The following is an 18473-nucleotide window of genomic DNA, read 5'->3' on the forward strand; positions in this document are numbered from 1 at the left end:
TTCCAGGCACTGGCCAAAATCAAACTTTTGGCAGCTTCCTGAATCGGCAGCCCAGTATCCTGTCTCCAGCACAAGCAGCAATGAATGTTGCGGAGTAAGAAGAATGGAAATGAAGGACTTACCGGAGGCTCTGGGTTGTACTGAGCGGCTGCTTCACTGATGGACGGCAGGCATGGAGGAGAGAAAAGATAAATGTGATCGGTGGTAGGTCTTTCAAAGCATCGCCACAGGAATGGATGGTTCAATACAGACCTTGCCAAGCTGGACTACAATTCCCATCAGCCCCAACTGAGGTTTCCCTGGGCCTCACCCAAAAGCTATATCTTGCTCTTCCAGAATTCATAGAGGAGTTCATAGAATCATAGATTCGTAGAGTTGGAAGGGACCCCCAAGAGTCATCTAGTCCAGGGGTCAGCAAACTTTTTCAGCAGGGGGCTGGTCCACTGTCCCTCAGACCTTGTGGGGGGCCGGACTATATTTTGGGGGAAAATATGAACGAATTCCTATGCCCCACAAATAACCCAGAGATGCATTATAAATAAAAGGACACATTCTACTCATGTAAAAACATGCTGATTCCCGGACTGTCCGGGGCCGGATTTAGAAGGCGATTGGGCCGCATCCGGCCCCCGGGCCTTAGTTTGGGGCCCCTGATCTAGTCCAACCCCCTGCAATGCAGGAATCTCAGCTAAAGCATCCCTGACAGATGGCCACCCAACCTCTGCTTAAAAACCTCCAAGGAAGGAGAGCCCACCACCTCCCAAGGGAGACCATTCCCCTGTCGAACATCTCTTGCTGTCGGAAAGTTCTTCCGGATGTTGAGTCGGAATCTCCTTTCTTGTAACTCAAAGCCATGGGTTTGAGCCCTACCTTCCAGAGCAGGAGAAAATAAGCTTGCTCCATCGTCCATGGTGGTTGGGTGGCCATTTGTCGCGTATGATGTAGGGGGTTGGATTAGATGACCCCCCCAAGGTCCCATTCAACTCTACAGTTCTATGATTCTGTGTGTGTGTGTGTGTGTGTGTGTGTGTTTATTTCATAAAGATTATGCACCACTTAATTGCTTTTTTAAAGCCATCAATGTGGTTTACAAAACAGCAAAATCAAGAAAAAACAACAATGATACTTTAAAACAGGCACCGCCCCCAACCTTCATCCCCCCCAGATCTTTTGGACTACAATTCCCATCATCCCTGACCACTGGTCCTGTTAGCTAGGGATCATGGGAGTTGTAGGCCAAAACATCTGGAGGGGCGCAGGTTGGGGGTGCCTGCTTTAAAACATACAAAAAGTAGAATATTAAAATAGATTTAAATTACTTAAACTTTCTACACACCTGGGTAGACTGGTCTAAACAAGGTTTTTAGTGGGCATCAAAATGCAAGGAAGAAAAGAAAACAACAGTAACATCTGTGTGTGTGTGTGTGTGTGTGTGTGTGTGTGTGTGTGTGTGCATATGCACACTTAAAACCAAGCTTCTGGCCCTCATTGTCTCAGAGAAAAGCTTGGAATAATGGGAACATTGCTCTGAGAAAGCTCAGAAGCAGAGCTGACGTGGAACCGTCGTGCCTCATGCTGTGGCATTATTTGCATACTGGATAGTTGGAAAATTCTAGGTATGATTCAGCAGGAAAAGGAAGAAACACAGTCATTCCCCTCCCAGAACTACAATTCTCAGAGAGGTTTAACGGTCAATCTCTCTCAGTGTTAAAAACTCATATATATAATCTAATCGCCAAATGGCACCTGGGTTATGGTCACCACAATGGAAAGTCTGGGCTCCTTCCCCTCCCCTCCCCTCCCCCCCCCAAAGATTATCATCATCATATATTTGCTACTTTATATTTTAAAGAACAAATCTCAAAGAAGTTGACAATGCCTTAAAACATCAAACAAGACAATCCAGAATAAAACAAATTCAAGCTTCAAAGAAAATATCTCAGATTCTTCTGAGACATTCTGCTTTCCACAGACGCCAACCTGGTATCCAGAGATCTCCTCAATTTGACCCGTGCCAGTCCTAAAACGTCCCTGGCTGATTTCTAACCCTGTTTCTTCTTCCCAGGGAACTCTGGGAATTGTAGCTCTGTGAGCAGAACAGGGGTTTCCTTACGACTCTCAGCGCCCTTAACAAACTACAATTCCCATCATTGGGGGGGGGGGACCACGACTTTCTAAAGTGGTACCATGGTTCTTTAAAGGTATATGGTGAGTGTGGCCCCGAACTCCTTCTTCCACTCAAGAGCCCTTGACTTCACTCCCGAGAGTCCAAACATCAGTAGCAAAGCTATAAGTGGTACAATAATCTTATTCTTCTTTCTTCTTTGGTGCTCACTCGTAGCCAAGTAAGATTGTCTTCCATAAACACGGTTTTAACAATGGGTCCGTAAGTGACTGTGGAGGCCAATTCTGGATCCACACGTCCTTCCACAGTGGGGACATTGGTTTCGGGGGAGGGAGTTGATCACGGTGTGGATTTGCCAAGCGTGCCTTCCTCTTAGCATGCATCCTGAGTTCGAGTGTCTTCAAAGCCCATGACACCTTTGGTAAAGGCTGTTCTCCAACTGGAGCGCTTGCAGGCCAGTGTTTCCCAGTTGTCAGTGTTTATACTACATTTTTAAAGATTTGCCTTGAGACAGTCTTTAAACCTCTTTTGTTGACCACCAGCGTTACACTTTCCATTTTTAAGTTTGGAATAGAGTAGTTGCTTTGGAAGACGATCATCAGGCATCCGCACAATAATAACTGCAATCCTCAGTATGTTTCCCCTGAAAGAAGTTCCCCAAAGTTAAGTGGGGCTCACTCCCTAGGTTAGCATGTTTGGGACCGAAGCCTAACTCTTCTTCTGATAGAGAAGACCTGGGTTTCATCCCAACTGCTGGTGGGTGTTTGCTTGTTGACCCAGCTTCCTTACATGCTAGCAAACCAGTTCGACGGTAAACATGAATTAGCCTTTTGGCCATGCCAGCCCATCTCTGCAAACAGTGGAAAGAAAGATCCTCATTGGCAAAATACCATATTTTTCTGGGTATAACACACACCCACACACACCATGTATAAGACGCCCCCTATTTTGGGGGGCTCAAAATTAAGAAAATGGGGGGGGGAGACTGTCCAGAGTTGTTGAGCTTTTGGTAGGAAGATTGCGCAGAGTTGTTGAGCAAAAGCTCACCACCAGCAGCCGCCTATCGCCCGCCCAATTGCCGCTGCAACAGTAAAAAATTTAAAAAGCCTTGACGCAGCCGCCAATCACCCACAGTAAGACCACAGACAATCTCAGGCTCGCGGCAGCAACCAATCACCTGTCCCCCCTCTGCACTACCGGTGTATAAGACGACCCCGATTTTTAAACATTGATTTCACGTAAAAATACTCATCTTATATATGGGAAAATACGGTACCTCCCAGTGGAGGAGAACCCTGCCTTTCCTCAATCCAACCCCAACCCCATTTTGCTTCCAGGACTGGATAGAAGGAGAAGATGGAGCTGGAAGCCTGCACAGGTCTTCAGCAACCCAATGTTTTGGACTACAACTCCCATGGCTGTGCTAGTTGGGGCTGATGGGAGTTGTAGTCCACCTGGTGGGCAAAGGATGGCCTAACCCACCTAACCCCCAACCCAAAGGACAAGGAAGTTTTGCCCAAAGCCCAGCTCCATGAGGGATCTCCTACCCCTGAACTATGCAAGCTGGTCATTGCATGAACAACTGTTGCCCGAGATTGTTTGTTTTTCTTTTTCATCTTCCCTCCCCGTCCTGTTTGCCTTGTGTGCTGTCTATTGTTTCTTTTCTAGATTGAAAGATGGTGGGCAGGAACCATCTTAGAATCATAAAATTGTAGAGTTGGAAGACACCACCAGAATCATCTAGTGCAACGCCCTGCAAGGCAGGAATCTTTTGCCCAATGTGGCGGTCGAAAGGATAACCCTGAGATTAAGAGTCTCATGCTCTTCCGACTGAGGTATCCAATTGTCTTGTTTTGATCATCTGCATGTAAGCCACTCCGGAGCCTTTTTGCCTGAGGAGCAGGATTCAAATGCTCTAAATAAATCAATAACAAATAAATAAATAAGGAAGGTGAGCTCTGGGGCCGTGGACTTTTGGGACTCAGCCCAGCCTAACCCAGCATGCAAAAGTATGCAAAGGTTTGACACTTAGTATAAGCCATTTGCCTTGATATTTCTTTCTCAGTCACACACACATACCGGAGATAAAGCAAAGTGACATCTGAACACACAGACCCAAATCCAAGTTGCTAAGCAATATTTAAATTCAAAATAAGAGAAAGATATTGGGGATTAAGCTGATTTGGAAATTACTCTTTTAGTTCTGGAAGCCTAATCCAAGATGTGTGCAGTGTAGCAGCTCAGGATTATGGCGAATATAACTTTGCACATGATAATAATAACAACAACAACAACAACAACAATTTTTTATTTATACCCCGTCCTCCCCAGCCAAATAACACCAAATACAAAACAACTGGTTAAAATACAACACAACAAGACTAAATATATCAAAATTAAATTAAAAATTAAAAATGCAGCCTCATACAAAAGGGAAAAAGAAAGGGGAAATGGGGGAGGGAATCAGGTTGGCTCTGGGCCAAATGCCAGGTGGAACAACTCTGTCTTAAAGGCCCTGCCCTGCGGAAATAAATCAGGTCCTGCAGGGCCCTGGTCTCAGGAGACAGAGCGTTCCACCAGGTCGGGGCCATTGTTGAGAAGGCCCTGGTTCTATTAGAGGCTAATCTGATTTCCTTCGGGCCCGGGACCTCTAAGGTATTACTGTTTGTGGACCTTAAGGTCCTCCGTGGGGCATACCGGGAGAGACGGTCCCATACGTACAAGGGTCCTAGGCCATAAAGGGATTTAAAGGTCAAAACCAGCATTTTAAATCTGACCCTGTACTCCACCGGGAGCCAGCGCAGCTGGAAAAGCACTGGGTGAATATGCTCCCATGGCAGGGACCCCGTGAGGAGCCTCACTGCAGCATTCTGTGCCCGCTGGAGTTTCTGGGACAGCTTCAAGGGCAGCCCTGCGTAGAGCGAATTACAGTAGTCAAGCCTGGAGGTGACCATCGCACGGATCACTGTGGCTAGGTCGGGGGCGATAAAGGTAAGGGACCAACTGCTTAATGCGACTGAGGTGAAAAAATGTCACCTTAGCTGTTGTAGTAACCTGCGCCTCCATAGAAAGGGAGGCGTCAAGGATTACACCCAAGCTCTTAACGGAAGGCAATGGTACTAATTGGGCCCCCGCAAGAGAAGGGAGTTGGTCTCTCATTCCCACGCCATCCTAACCCAGCCAGAGGACTTCTGTCTTCGAAGGATTTAGTTTCAGTCGGCTCCCACGAAATCATCCAGCCACAGCCTCCAAGCATCTGGTCAGTGTGTCCACGGCCGAGTCGGTATGGCCATCCATCAACAGACAGATATCTGTGATCAGAGTTCCTCTCTTCTTTCATATCCCTCCCCATTTTTCAGGCTGCATCTTGGCACTAAAAGCAGGTTCAGTCAGAGCTTTGACTCGGATGAATCCCTGCAGGTGGCCTTCTGCTGTCTTAGTAGCCTAAATAGTGAAATCCTCAAACACATCACGAGGGAACTGACATATTTTGATTGGTGGAATCTGCTGAAAACTGTGGCTGGATGGATCCCAGATCAATGGGCCAACAACTTTCTTGTTGCCGTGCAGGAATTTTAAATGCATGGGGTGGCAGACAAGGTATTAGGCCATAATAATTTATACCTGCATGCCTCTACAATAATTTGTCGTGTGTTAAATGCTCGGAAGAAAAACTACCACTGTCTTCCCTTTCTGGTTACCTGGTAAGCAGGCAAGTGGCTATTTACAAGCCAGTTACATAAGCAATATAATAAACTCACTAATTGCCAAAAATTCAAAGAAAAAGAAAAAGAAATAACACTGACAAAAAAAGAATGGCAGGATAAATTATTTGACTACTGTATATTGAATTGGCCAGACTGACAGAGGCAATTAGGGGTCAGTCTAAGCAAAAATTTCAAAAAGAATGGAGAACATATAGACAATACCTTAAAAAGCAGTGCCCTCAAATTAATACTTAGACTTGTTTCAATTAACTTCTGCAGGATAATTTATGGTACTTAAGTTAAAAATTGTAAAAATAAAAAAGGGGGAGGTAACAAACTATGAAGGAGACAGTTTACTAAAAATGAAAAGAGAACCATGCAGAGGATGAAAGAAGTCAACTGGAAGAAAAGAAGAACGGGAATATGGTATATGTTCACTATTTGTTTTGTGTAAGTTTAGATACATTGTTATGGCTTATTTGTATAATTTTTTAATTTGTTTTTGGTTGTGGTTTGTTGTTGTTTGTTTTATAAATGTTTGTGTATATGTTGTAAATAAACTCAATTAAAAAAGAAAAACCCTCACCTGATGGCGCTGATGACTCCTCCCAGGATTCCCATGGCTCCGCCTCCACCGCCTCCTCCACCACCTCCTCCGCCTCCACTTCCCCCTCCACCACCTAAAAACCCTCCGATGACATTGCCAATGTTGATGTTCGCTCCCCCGATCTTGATGTTGCCTCCTCCTCCGCCTCCACCACCTCCGCCTCCGCCAAGGAAGTTTTTGACAAGGAACATTTTCAGAAGTGTTTTCTGTTTGGAGAGAAAGGAAAGTTTGTTTAACACACACAAACACACACACACACACAAGTGCAACTTCTGCTGTGCAAGATGCACATCGTGGTGTTACGTTGGTCACAAGAGTTGTTACGCGTAAAACACATTTCAGGTAACACCTCGTCACATTTTCTTAATGCTAAAAACCTCAAAGAAGAGAACTAAGCACGGTACAGTACATGGTGTTTTTTTACGGTACAGTACATGGTTTTTTTTAAAATCAACATAACACACCCAACCAACCTAAATCTCATTGTGTAACGCTACAGTGGTACCTCAGTTTATGAACCCAATCCGTTCCGCGCAGGCGTTTGCTCGCCGAAGACACGCTTCTGAGCACGTGCGAAGCGCCTATAGAGCACTTCTGCACACGCGCTGCGCAGATCGCTTCTGTGCATCCGAGCGCCGCGGAACCTGGATGTAAACACTTCCAGATCCGCGGTGTTCGTAAACGGAGGTAGGCGTAAACCTGGGTTCCACTGTAATCTGATTCTGTTCCCAACTCCTGTCCCTGAACTGTTTCCATTCCAATTTGAATAAGAGATACTATTTAACACTTTGTGCCCAAATTTGCTCTCCCCCACATTTCCTCTACCTCCCCATTCTCATTTTCTTTTGTTCCATGTCTGCTACATAGTAATCCTCACGGAGAGATTCTGTTGCTTTACCTGACTCTGTATAAGCTGCTCTGAGAACCCTTTTGGTTGAAGGAGAGGTTTTAAAAATCTGAATAAATTAATGGATAAATTCACACATCTCTGAGTAAGCTTCAAGAAAATAGGAAGAAAACTCCAAGCCTGACAATATAATCCTGTACCCACAGACTTGGAGAAGGTCCCATTGAAGTCAATGGAGCTCTTTCTTTCTTTCTTTCTTTCTTTCTTTCTTTCTTTCTTTCTTTCTTTCTTTCTTTCTCACATTTATAGGATTACACTGTAAAGTACAATACAAAAACTGGAAAAGATTTCTGGATGTCTGGAAGAGATTATGCAGCAGGGTGTCCTGCCATTATTTATCAATTTATAGGGTGTAACACCCACCCACTCCTAAAAAGGGGAGGGAATAACCCCCTATGTCTTTACTTCTTTTTAAAACTAAGCTATGACCCTTAATATTTAATGCACATCACTTGGGAAGACAGGCGAACCACCCTAATACGAGGGTACTGGAAGAAGCAAAGATCACCAGTGTTGAAGCAATGATTCTTCAACTTCAACTTCATTGGACTGGTCATGTTGTGCGGATGCCTGATGATCGTCTTCCAAAGCAACTACTCTATTCCGAACTTAAAAATGGAAAGCGTAATGCTGGTGGTCAACAAAAGAGGTTTAAAGACACTCTCAAGGCAAATTTTTAAAAATGTAGTACAGTATAAACACTGACAACTGGGAAACACTGGCCTGCAAGCACTCCAATTGGAGAACAGCCTTTAACAAAGGTGCCGTGGGCTTTGAAGACACTCGAACTCAGGACACAAGGGAGAAACATGCTAAGAGGAAGGCACACTTGGCAAATTCACACCGTGATCAACTCCCACCTGGAAACCAATGTCCCCACTGTGGAAGGACATGTGGATCCAGAATTGGCCTCCACAGTCACTTACGGACTCACTGTTAAGACCGTGTTTCTGGAAGACAATCTTACTCGGCTACAAGGGATCGCCAAATAATAATAATAATAATAATTTAAATTTAAAATGTCTCCATCCTGTTTCCTTTCCCAAATAATACTCAAAGAGGTTAATAGTAAAAATTCTGCCTGTACTCAAATGCTAGATATCAGCCTCGTAGAAGCTAGCGTGCCTGAGACTTGTTGGGGGGGGGGTTACAAGAAGTGGGACCCCTCCTTGCAGTGGGGTGGGGGGTCAAAGGCATAGCAGGCAACCAAGGAAACTACTGGGTTGCAACCACGAATCCCTCCCTGCCACAAACCCTGTATCGAGACTATTTTAAGGCAGCACACACCCTCCTGGATGAACAGGAGGAACGAAAGAGATCAGGGGATTTAGAAAAGCTCAGGGGAAGGTCTTTAGCCACGCTTAGAAAAAACAGGCTTAACTTCATGGTCACTGTTCGAAAAGGTAATCACCACTCCCTGTACTTTTCCTGCATGTAATTTCCTACTGTCCTCAACAGGGCCGGATTTAGGTTTGATGAGGCCCTCAGCTCCTGAAGGTAATGGGGCCCTTGATATGTCCAGCTGTCCTTTGTCAACAACAAATGGTCACTGTTTTTTTGTGTTGAATACATGCAGAATGTTGGCACCCTATATATAGAAAGGAGCAAACCAGGGATATTTTAGGGAGCAGGCAGGGCCCATGACTTACATCCTAGGAGCCGACACAACACACAAACACTGTTGCTGTAGGTAGGTTTTATTTTATTTGTGTTTTTTATCTTATATTTTGGAAATGTACATCCAGGTTCTTTTTTCCTTTAAATTTTTTTGGGGCCCCCAAGAGAGTTTGGCCCTGAGCTATAGCTTGTTTAGCTTATAGGTAAATCTGGCACTGGTCCTCAATCCTAACCATTCCCACCCCCTAACGGTGTGCGTCTGTTGTGTGTCTGTGTTCGTACGTCATTTCATGTGTGTATGTGTGAACCTGCAATTCATGATAGCCCTGCATTTGGGTAGAAATGGGCTGAAGTCCAGAAACCTTTCCGCCATGTTTGCAGAGGGTTGGACTAGCTGACTCTTGGGGATTCCCCTCCTGGCTCTAAGATTCTATGAAATATTCTGGTCTTTCAGGTGCCATGGAACTCTTGGTTGAGTTTTGTTTTGTTTTGTTTTTGCATGTTCAACCTTTCCGGGGAAGGGTTATTTGCAAATCTCACACCCGAATAGCGCTAATTCTGGTTTTAAATGTTAGTGGCGAGCATCAGAGGACACAGAGAGGGACTTTGGGCGACAGGAAATGTTCCAATCCCATATGAACAAGGAAGGGGCAACGGGGAGAGAATGCAATTGACATTCCCTGCTCTAAGTACTCGTTGTCCCCACACCCTCAGACAATACTAGTTCTACTGTGTTTCTCCAAAAATAAGACACCGTCTTATATGGATTTTTCCTCCAAATAAAACACACTATGGCTTATTTTCAGGGGATGTCTTATTTTTTCATTAAGTATGGTACAGTTCCAGGCATCCCCAAACTTCGGCCCTCCAGATATTTTGAACTACAGTTCCCATCATCCCTGACCACTGGTCCTGTTAACTAGGGAAAATGGGAGTTGTAGGCCAAAACATCTGGAGGGCCGCAGTTTGGGGATGCCTGCCCTACAAGGTTAAATTGCCTATTAATATGGCTTATTTGGGGGGTATGGCTTATATTCCTTGAATGCTTAAAAATCCTGCTATGGCTTATTTTATGGCTACGTCTTATTTTCGGCGAAACAGGGTATAAGCTGGGAATCCTGACGTCCAGTTTCAGCCAACCTAGTGCTGATGGGAATTGTAGTCCAAAACATATGGAAGATACCATGTTCACGGGGGGGGGGGAAGAGAGACGTGAATTATAGTTGGGAAAGCTGCTCCAACTTCCCCGGTTACTTCATTCTCCCCAGCTAGTAAAATCCATGTTTTTCTTTCCAAAGTTGCAAAAGACAACCCAGATACCCCAAGTTTCCTCTTTTTACCCCCCTTTCCAATAGATTGTTAACCCCCCCCCCATAAAAAGAAATCACTTAAGAGCAGGACCCTCTAAGAAACATTGCTGGCGTTTGGAGAAAGGAAGGCATTTAAAAAATGTTTTTGGAGCACCAGTTTAAGAAAGCAGCTGGAAATGTCCATTCTAACATTCCTGTCTCGTGTGTGTGTGTGTGTGTGTGTGTGTGTGTGTGTGTGTGTGTGTGTGTGTGTGTGTTTTGCAGGAACTTTGCAGGCCTAACAGCCTGGCTTGTCTGTTGAGTGGATTGAAACCGGATTAACTGTCACAGGCTCCTCCTCAGAAGGAACTCTGGGGTGTGTAGTTCTGCAGGGGCTTAGGGATCTGCTTGACAGAGCAGCCTGATTCATTGCCCTGCCTACAACTCCCAGGGTTCCCTGCAGTTACAAAAAAGGGTTTTATGTTTAACTGTGGGCAGATCCATACATTCAAAGAACAGCAAAGGCGCATTTAAAGCACATGATCGCCCCCCCAAAGAATCCTGGAGACAATAGCTTCCCCTCACAAAGCTTCCATTTGCGGCACCCTGAACTAAACTACAGTTCCCAGTATTCTTGGGGTAAAGACATGCTCTTTAAATCTGCATTGAATATGCTTCAAATGTACGGATCTTCCCTTTGTTGGGGTCCTGGGCACATTTTCCTGGGAGTAGCCTAAGCTCCACTGTGCACAATAGACCTCCCCCCCCCCAAAGAAAAATGTTTACTGGTAATTTAAAAATGCTTTAGAATAAAAGGATGGTTTGGTGTGTGTTCCCGCTCATGACATATAACAAAAGTGGAAGATGGCCTGCCCATTTTAGCATGAGCACTGAAACCTTGAGATCTGGGCAGGGATCCAGACCACTGCAGCAGAGTAAAATGCTCCAACACAAGAGTAACCTTGTGTAGAGAGCAGCTCTCAACACAGACAACAGGGATCTGTTTACTTCACTGGATCTAATGTTTTGCAACAGTTTGTGGAGGAGTTTGCAATAATGTTGCCTAGGAGAGAGAGTGTGTGTTTGCATCCCTATCGCCAAGGAGCTGTGAGAATCGTAGAATTGTAGTGTTGAACGGGATCCCAGGGGTCATCTAGTCCAACCCCCTGCGACGCAGGGATCGCGACTAAATTGGGGCAGCTTGGAGCTGGGAAAACAAGACACAGAGAGAGGCATCCCTAGACAAAACTTCTCCAAAATATTAAATCCTGTGAGGTGAATGGACCCCTTACTAGATTATCTCGCTCCCAACACCATTTGCGTCCCATTGCAGGCCTGGAGGGAGATCCCATAAAGTTCCTGGAACTTTTATCTGGTTGAAGGGCGGTTGGGAGGCATCGTTCATGAAGCGGCCATGGATTGGATCCAAGGGGAACAGATCCCAGGAACGGATACAGGACTATAACGGGAAAAGATGGACGGGAAAGGAAAAGTATTCCCAGTGGAAAATCACCAGATACTGTATGGATCCAAGAAAAAAAAGGGGCTCTTGTTTCCAACTAAAGTCTACTCAGAAAACACCCATTAAAGTTAATGGGCCGAGGTGAGTCATGTACATTAATCCCAATGGGTCTACTCCGAGTAGGGTTTACAATGACGACAGTCCGGATTATTTAGGGTGGGCGGGTGAGAGAGACAAATCTCCTTCGAAGGAAAGGAGATGTGCGTGAAAAGGAGTTTGCGGCGGGCGGGGGGAGTAGATTACAAAACGGAAACGAATGCTGAGAGAAAGAGAGAGAGCAGTGAGGGATCTAGTGTGCGCCGGATCGTGTCCAAATGGGCTCCAGGGGATTTAGAGGGAGGGGAAATCGACAATATTTATGGCAAGAGCCCCAGAGGAGGCCCAGTAGTAGAGGAAGTAGATCCTCTCCGTAGTCCTGGGAAAGGGGGGGACCCAGATCCACCCGTGATCTCCCCAAGGGATCCACTGCCTGGAAGGGGGAAAAACCCAACTGGTGCCCAGAACCAGCCTGCAGGTCCGGATCTGTTCCCCGCTTACCTTGTGGCCGAGGCTGCTGCGGGGTCGCTTCTGGTGCAGGCGGATCTCCGGCGGGTCCGCTGCGGGATCTACCACGCCCGAGCGAGTCACCGCTGCGGAGCCACCCGGAGGGCGCCGCGGGGTCCTAGCGCCTGTCTTTAGTGCCAGCGCCTCCTCCCTAGTCTGAATAATGTGCTTGGGGAAGGGGGCAGAGGGGTTGGCAAAGGACCCCCTGTGCCCTTTACAGAGGCCTACTCAGGTTTGGGGAGAGAAGCTTTCCCACCTCGCTCCTCTTCCACGCCACGGAAAGCTTAACCGGTTGAATTTCTGCCTGCAGTGCCAGAAAAAAAAGAAGAGAGAGAACGAGGTTGATATCAGCCTCCAGACGCGGCGTTAAATGACTGGTTATTTTCTCTTTTTTTAATAATATTTATTGAATTTTACAAATTTTATATTCATCACAATGTTTTCAACAAAATAGTATATAAATCCCTACCTACCCCCCCCCCGACTTCCCCCAACCTCCTATTCAGGTTCATTAAGTACTGTATTTACTGCCTGTTTTCTCTTGTTTCGTTTTATAATCTTTCAATTAAATATTGTTATAGTCATTTCAATTTTTTATCACCTTTCCCATATCTTTCCCAATCTTAACTTTGTGGTTTGTCTTTTCTTTTTTTAATTGTGTTTACTCAAACCCTGCTAGTGAGTCCATTTCTTTACAATAGTTCTTTAAATACTGCATAAACAGTTCCCAATCTTTCTCAAAATCTTTTTTGTCCTTATCTTTTAGTTTCCCTGTTAAATGACTGTTTCAAAAGGCTTAATAATAATAATATATTTATATACCGCCCATCTGGCTGGGTTTCCATCTGGGCGGCTTCCAACCGAAATATTAAAATACAATAATTTATTAAACATTAAAAGCTTCCCTAAACAGGGCTGCCTTCAGATGTCCTCTAAAAGTCTGGTAGTAGTTTTTCTCTTTGACATCTGGTGGAAGTGCATTTTTGAGTGTGCGTGTGTGTGTGGAAATACAGTATATTTCAGAACCCCCCTTTCTCACCCCCACCGCACAGCATGATTTCCAAGCATTCCCCTGCCTTTTGCAGCTGTGGGCATAAATGACTGGAGGTGCATCCCATTGACCGTGAGAGCTCAGTCGAACCTCCACCTTCCGAAGCAGTCTACCGCAATAAATTGGCAGGTGCCGCTGGGGAGCAGCAACACACCACTTTGCCGTCACGCCTCCTGCTGGTGGGCTTGTCCATGCCATCATTTATTTCTAAAAACATTTCTATACCACAAAGTCTGTTGTTGTTTAGTCGTTTAGTCGTGTCCGACTCTTTGTGACCCCATGGACCATAGCACGCCAGGCACTCCTGTCTTGCCCTGCCTCCCGCAGTTTGGTCAAACTCATGTTCGTAGCTTCGAGAACACTGCCCAACCATCTCGTCCTCTGTCGTCCCCTTCTCCTAGTGCCCTCCATCTTTCCCAACATCCGGGTCTTTTCCAGGGAGTCTTCTCTTCTCATGAGGTGGCCAAAGTATTGGAGCCTCAGCTTCAGGATCTGTCCTTCCAGTGAGCACTCAGGGCTGATTTCCTTCAGAATGGATAGGTTTGATCTATCCATTCAAACCGCAAAGTCTATGTACCTAATCAAAACACTTTTCAGCAATAAAAAACCATTCGAAAGTTAAAAGCAGGCATCATTTAACCACTGCGCAAAGGGCTGTGGCCTTAACTGCCTGCGGAGCCCCTGGTGGAATGGAAACATTTTCCACAGGAGTTTAAAAGTTGATACAGAGGGTTCCTGCTGAATCTCTAGTGGCAGAGAGTTCTGTTGGACTATCCCAAAGATGTCAGAGGCCCTGTTTTTATCAAATGAGCCTCAAACGACGGACTAGCAGGTTCCCACTTAAGGTTTGGGGTCGCTGGCTCTACCCCAGAGTCCTTAAATCCCTCTATAGATACATTCCAGAATCTATTTCCCTTATTGCAGGGAAACTGTGCACAGGGCCGGATTTAGGTGTGATGAGGCCCTAAGCTACTAAAGGTAAAGGGGCCTTTTATTTGTCCAGCTGTCCTTTGTCAGCAATAAATTGTCGCTGTTTTTTTGTGTTGAATACATGCTATATGGTAATTGATGGAATAGGTATCTCAAGCCATTGGCACATAACAAATAGGAGCCTCCACAACGCAAAACACTGTTGCTGTATGAGTTTTTATGTTATTTGTTTTTTATCTTATATTTTGGAAATGTACATCCAGAGGTTTTTTTCTTCTTTAATTTTTGTTGGGGCCCCCAAGAGAGTGGGGCCCTAAGCTAGCTTGTTTAGCTTTATATGCAAATCCGGCACTGCTGCGCCTCCACCCCCCCAAAAAATATTGCTGGACTACAATTCCCATCATCCACGGCAATTGGCAGCTCCGGATACAGCTGATGGGAGTCCAACAGTGTCTGGCCGGCAGGAGGGGTCTCCTAGCGGAAATCCATCCTAATCCCCCTCTACTAATAGGGACTAGAGCAGTTTGCGAGGAAGAGGGGGCTCCTGCTTGAGACTAACAATCCGAAGCGGCTCCGCATTAATGGATTCGCATCAAGCGCTTCCCCCGCTCAAACCAGAGAGAGCGAGGCGGCGAACTGTTGGTTTTGCACAGGGAGGGGCGGCCGGCTGTTTCCCTTTGCGAAGTTTGCTCGGCTCGCTTTCTCTTCCTGCTCGCGAACTGGCTCTGCCGGTTCCTGGACTGCAGCGAGGAAACGGAGCGTGTCCGATCCGGAGTCCCCTCCCCCCGGGTTGGTGGGGCGGCCGGATTCCGCTGCTGTCTGATTCAGGCGCCAGGAATGCGCCTGTGGGTGGGTGGGGGGTTCCGAGGAGGCGACGCCCTCTTGCGGTAAGAGACGGGTGGGGTCGGGGAGCGAAGGCCTTCTTCCTCTGGAGACAACGCGGAGTCACTCCGGATTAAGGCCGATGCGGTTGCCAACTCCTGGAAGCTGTATTGAAATCGATTCCCCCACCCCGCCCAATTATTTTTTATTGAACTTTTGGTGCAATTGTAAATACAAAGGCAACACGACATGCAAAAGTTTTGACTTAAAAACAATTTTTTAAAAATCAACAAAATACAGGGCAATGAAATAAATTAAAAAATTGTCCAGTAGCACCTTAGAGACCAACTAAGTTTGTTCTGGGTATAAGCTTTCGTGTGCATGCACACTTCTTCAGAACGCATGCACACGAAAGCTTATACCCAGAACAAACTTAGTTGGTCTCTAAGGTGCTACTGGACAATTATTTATTATTATTATATTTCAACTGTGTCAGACCAACACAGCTACCTACCTGAAACAGAGTAATGAGACATCGTAAGGAATTTCTGCACATGCTTGGAAAAACCCGCTTCAGATTTGAATTGGGTAAATTGTAATAAACCGATGTCCTATTATTGCAGTTATTTCATTGTTATTTTTTTCTCCACTTTATTACATATGATAAAACTGTACAAGCATGCTGTAGGCATGTCCTTTCCATGTGTTTCATTATTCGTATGAACAATAAAATCATGGCAAATAATTGTCATGTTTCTTTTAAATCTACTTTCAATGGAGTTTTATACATAGTTATACAAAGTTGCCAGTTTGTTTTTAAGTGGCTTAAATGTTACATGGTTTCATCAGGGCCTAGGAAGCCAGTTGGTGACCGGGTGGGGGAGAGTGCATCAAGAAGGGATTGCTCTTAATCAAACATAGGCAAACTCAGCCCTCCAGATGTTTTGGGACTACAACTCCCATTGTCCCTAGCTAACTAGTGGTCAGGGATGATGGGAATTGTAGTCCCAAAACATCGGGATGGCCGAGTTTATCAAAAGCATGATAGTCAGAACTGCCACATACATCAACCATAATAACTTCTTCTGGAACTTGCTTTTTGCTCCTCCCTCCCCTTCATTTTTCCTTGTGTGTTGTGTCCCTTTCCACTGTGACCCTGAGGGCAGGGGCCATCTTAAAGCTGATGTTTTGCAAGGCAGTAATGAGTACCAGTTGTTAGAGGGCATGGGAGGGGCGGCTCTGGTGCTTGAGGGTTTCCCAGAAGCATTTGCTTGGCCACTTTGAGAACAGGATGGTGGACTATTATTTGGCAAATGGGGCCCCCACAGCATCTCTGATGTTTAAAGCTTAAGAGCAACAGGCCAACAAGTAGGAGACAAGCAATTATAAAAAAGCAACACTGAATTTTTGACTGATTTGCAACCTTGCTGGTTAGTAACACAGTATACGTGTAATATATTACTAGATTTATAGCCTGTGCCTTTCCTCCAAAGAACGCAAGGTGGTGCACAAAGCTCTTTCCCATTTCCCCTATATTTTATCCTCACAACAACCCGCCAAGATGGAGCAACTGGTCCAAAGTTGCCCGGTGAACTTTGACAGAGAAGGGTAGGGGGTTAGACTAGATGACCCTCTGAACCCCTTCTATCTATCTATCTTTCTATCTATCCAGGGCCGGATTTAGGTTTGATGCAGCCCTCAGCTCCTGAAGGTAATGGGGCCCTTTCTATGTCCAGCTGTCCTTGGTCAACAACAAATGGTAACTGTTTTTTGTGTTGAATATATGCTACGGTATATATATTCGGCCTTGGGCCAGTATACCTGAAGGAGCGTCTCCACCCTCATCATTCAGCCCGGACACTGAGGTCCAGCTCCGAGAGCTTCTGGCGGTTCCCTCCCTGCGAGAAGCCAAGTTACAGGGAACCAGGCAGAGGGCCTTCTTGGTGGTGGCGCCCGCCCTGTGGAACGCCCTCCCGTCAGATGTCAAGGAAATAAACAACTATCTGACGTTTAGGTTTAGAAGACATCTGAAGGCAGCCCTGTTCAGGGAAGTTTTTAATGTGTGACATTTTAATGTATTTTAAATCTTTGTTGGAAGCCACCCAGAGTGGCTGGGGAAACCCAGCCAAATGCGTGGGGTACAGATAATAAATTATTATTATTATTATATGGTAATAATTGTTGGACTGAAATACAATTAAGAAGAAGTATACAGTATTAATAATGATATACAATTAAGTAGTGAAATAAGACCTTCGCTTATAGGTTGGTATAGAAATAATAATACAGTAATAATAATAGCAATAATAATAAAGTTCTAACTTAAAATGATTTTTTATTTATAACAAACTTAATATTATATTTATATTTTGGAAATGTACATCCAGTGTTTTTTTCCCTTTACATTTTTTTTTGAGGGGCCCCAAGAGAGTGGGGCCCTAAGCTATAGCTTGTTTGGCTTATACGTAAATCTGGCACACTCTCTCTCTCTGAGTCTCCCTGGCGCCTTCTTCGTTCTTTCCCAGGGTTGCCTCTTTTCACCCGCTCCCTGGCAGGTGGGAGGTGCCTCCTTCGCCTCCGCCTCCTCCCCGCCCCGAGGCCGTCCCTTTCCCCAGGCCCCTCCCCCAGGCCCCGCCTCCCGCCCTCCCCACGTGACCGCCGGTTCCGGAAGAGGATGGCGGCGGGTGGGCGCCTGGCGCGCTGCGCGGGGCCGCGGCTGCCGCTCCTCCGGCTGGGGCTGCTGCTCGCCTGGGGGGCTACCCTGGCGCCAGAGCCGGCCAGCGGGGCCGCATCGGAGCCCGGCCGCTGGAACCTGGTCGCCGCGGGGGTGAGTGTCGCGAGGGGGCAGGGTCTGTCGCGACAGGCGTCGTCGTCACGGGGAGGGGCGGGGCCACGGGCAGCGCGAGAGTGAATAGGCCATTCATTGAATAGGCAATGAATGCAATTTAATACGGTATGGTCAATATAGTATAATCAATACACAGTGTGGCATAATATAGTATAATGAATAAGGGTTAATATGTCATTAATATATGCAATTAATACAATTTAATACATCATAGTCAATATAATATAGTCAATATAGTATAATTAATACGTACACAGTGTGGCATAATATAGTATAATAAGGGTTAATATGTCATTAATATAATATGCAATAAATACAATTCAATGCATCAGTAATATCTCATAATAATCATTGTAATACTGTATTGTCAATAATATAGTCAATATATTATAATTCATACAGAGTGTGGTATAATATAGTATAACTAGCTGACCCGGCCACGCGTTGCTGTGGTTGTGGCCCCTGACCATCAGGTCCAGTCGTGTCTGACTCTGGGGTTGTGGCG

General features: G+C 45.6%; 2 protein-coding genes across 10 annotated transcripts in view; one reads left to right on the plus strand and one right to left on the minus strand.

Annotated features, from left to right (window-relative positions):
* The window catches only part of CAPNS1 (calpain small subunit 1), a 30566-nt gene extending 18156 nt beyond the window's left edge, over positions 1–12410 (minus strand). For 2 of the 4 annotated variants that reach the window (XM_088671232.1, XM_088671230.1), the window contains exons 1-4: positions 12312–12410; positions 11545–11711; positions 6419–6645; positions 123–156 (exon numbers count right to left, since the gene is read on the minus strand). In XM_088671232.1, coding sequence (XP_088527358.1) covers positions 123–156; positions 6419–6645; positions 11545–11604 — 321 coding nt within the window. In that variant the 5' untranslated portion in view covers positions 11605–11711; positions 12312–12410. The remainder of the gene's footprint in view (positions 1–122; positions 157–6418; positions 6646–11544; positions 11712–12311) is intronic. The other 2 variants (XM_035119664.3, XM_088671231.1) reach the window with 1 other exon arrangement.
* A 5357-nt stretch (positions 12411–17767) lies between these two features.
* LOC118087208 (Golgi-pH regulating cation channel) overlaps positions 17768–18473 on the plus strand; it is a 35184-nt gene continuing 34478 nt past the window's right edge. For 4 of the 6 annotated variants that reach the window (XM_088671234.1, XM_088671236.1, XM_088671235.1 and 1 more), the window contains exon 1: positions 17769–17947. In XM_088671234.1, the coding sequence (XP_088527360.1) occupies positions 17795–17947 (153 nt within the window). In that variant the 5' untranslated portion in view covers positions 17769–17794. Of the gene's footprint in view, positions 17948–18473 lie in introns of all 6 variants that reach the window. The other 2 variants (XM_088671237.1, XM_088671239.1) reach the window with 1 other exon arrangement.

The sequence above is a fragment of the Zootoca vivipara genome, chromosome 6, assembly GCF_965207765.1.
Source record: "Zootoca vivipara chromosome 6, rZooViv2.hap1.1, whole genome shotgun sequence".
NCBI lineage: Eukaryota > Metazoa > Chordata > Lepidosauria > Squamata > Lacertidae > Zootoca > Zootoca vivipara.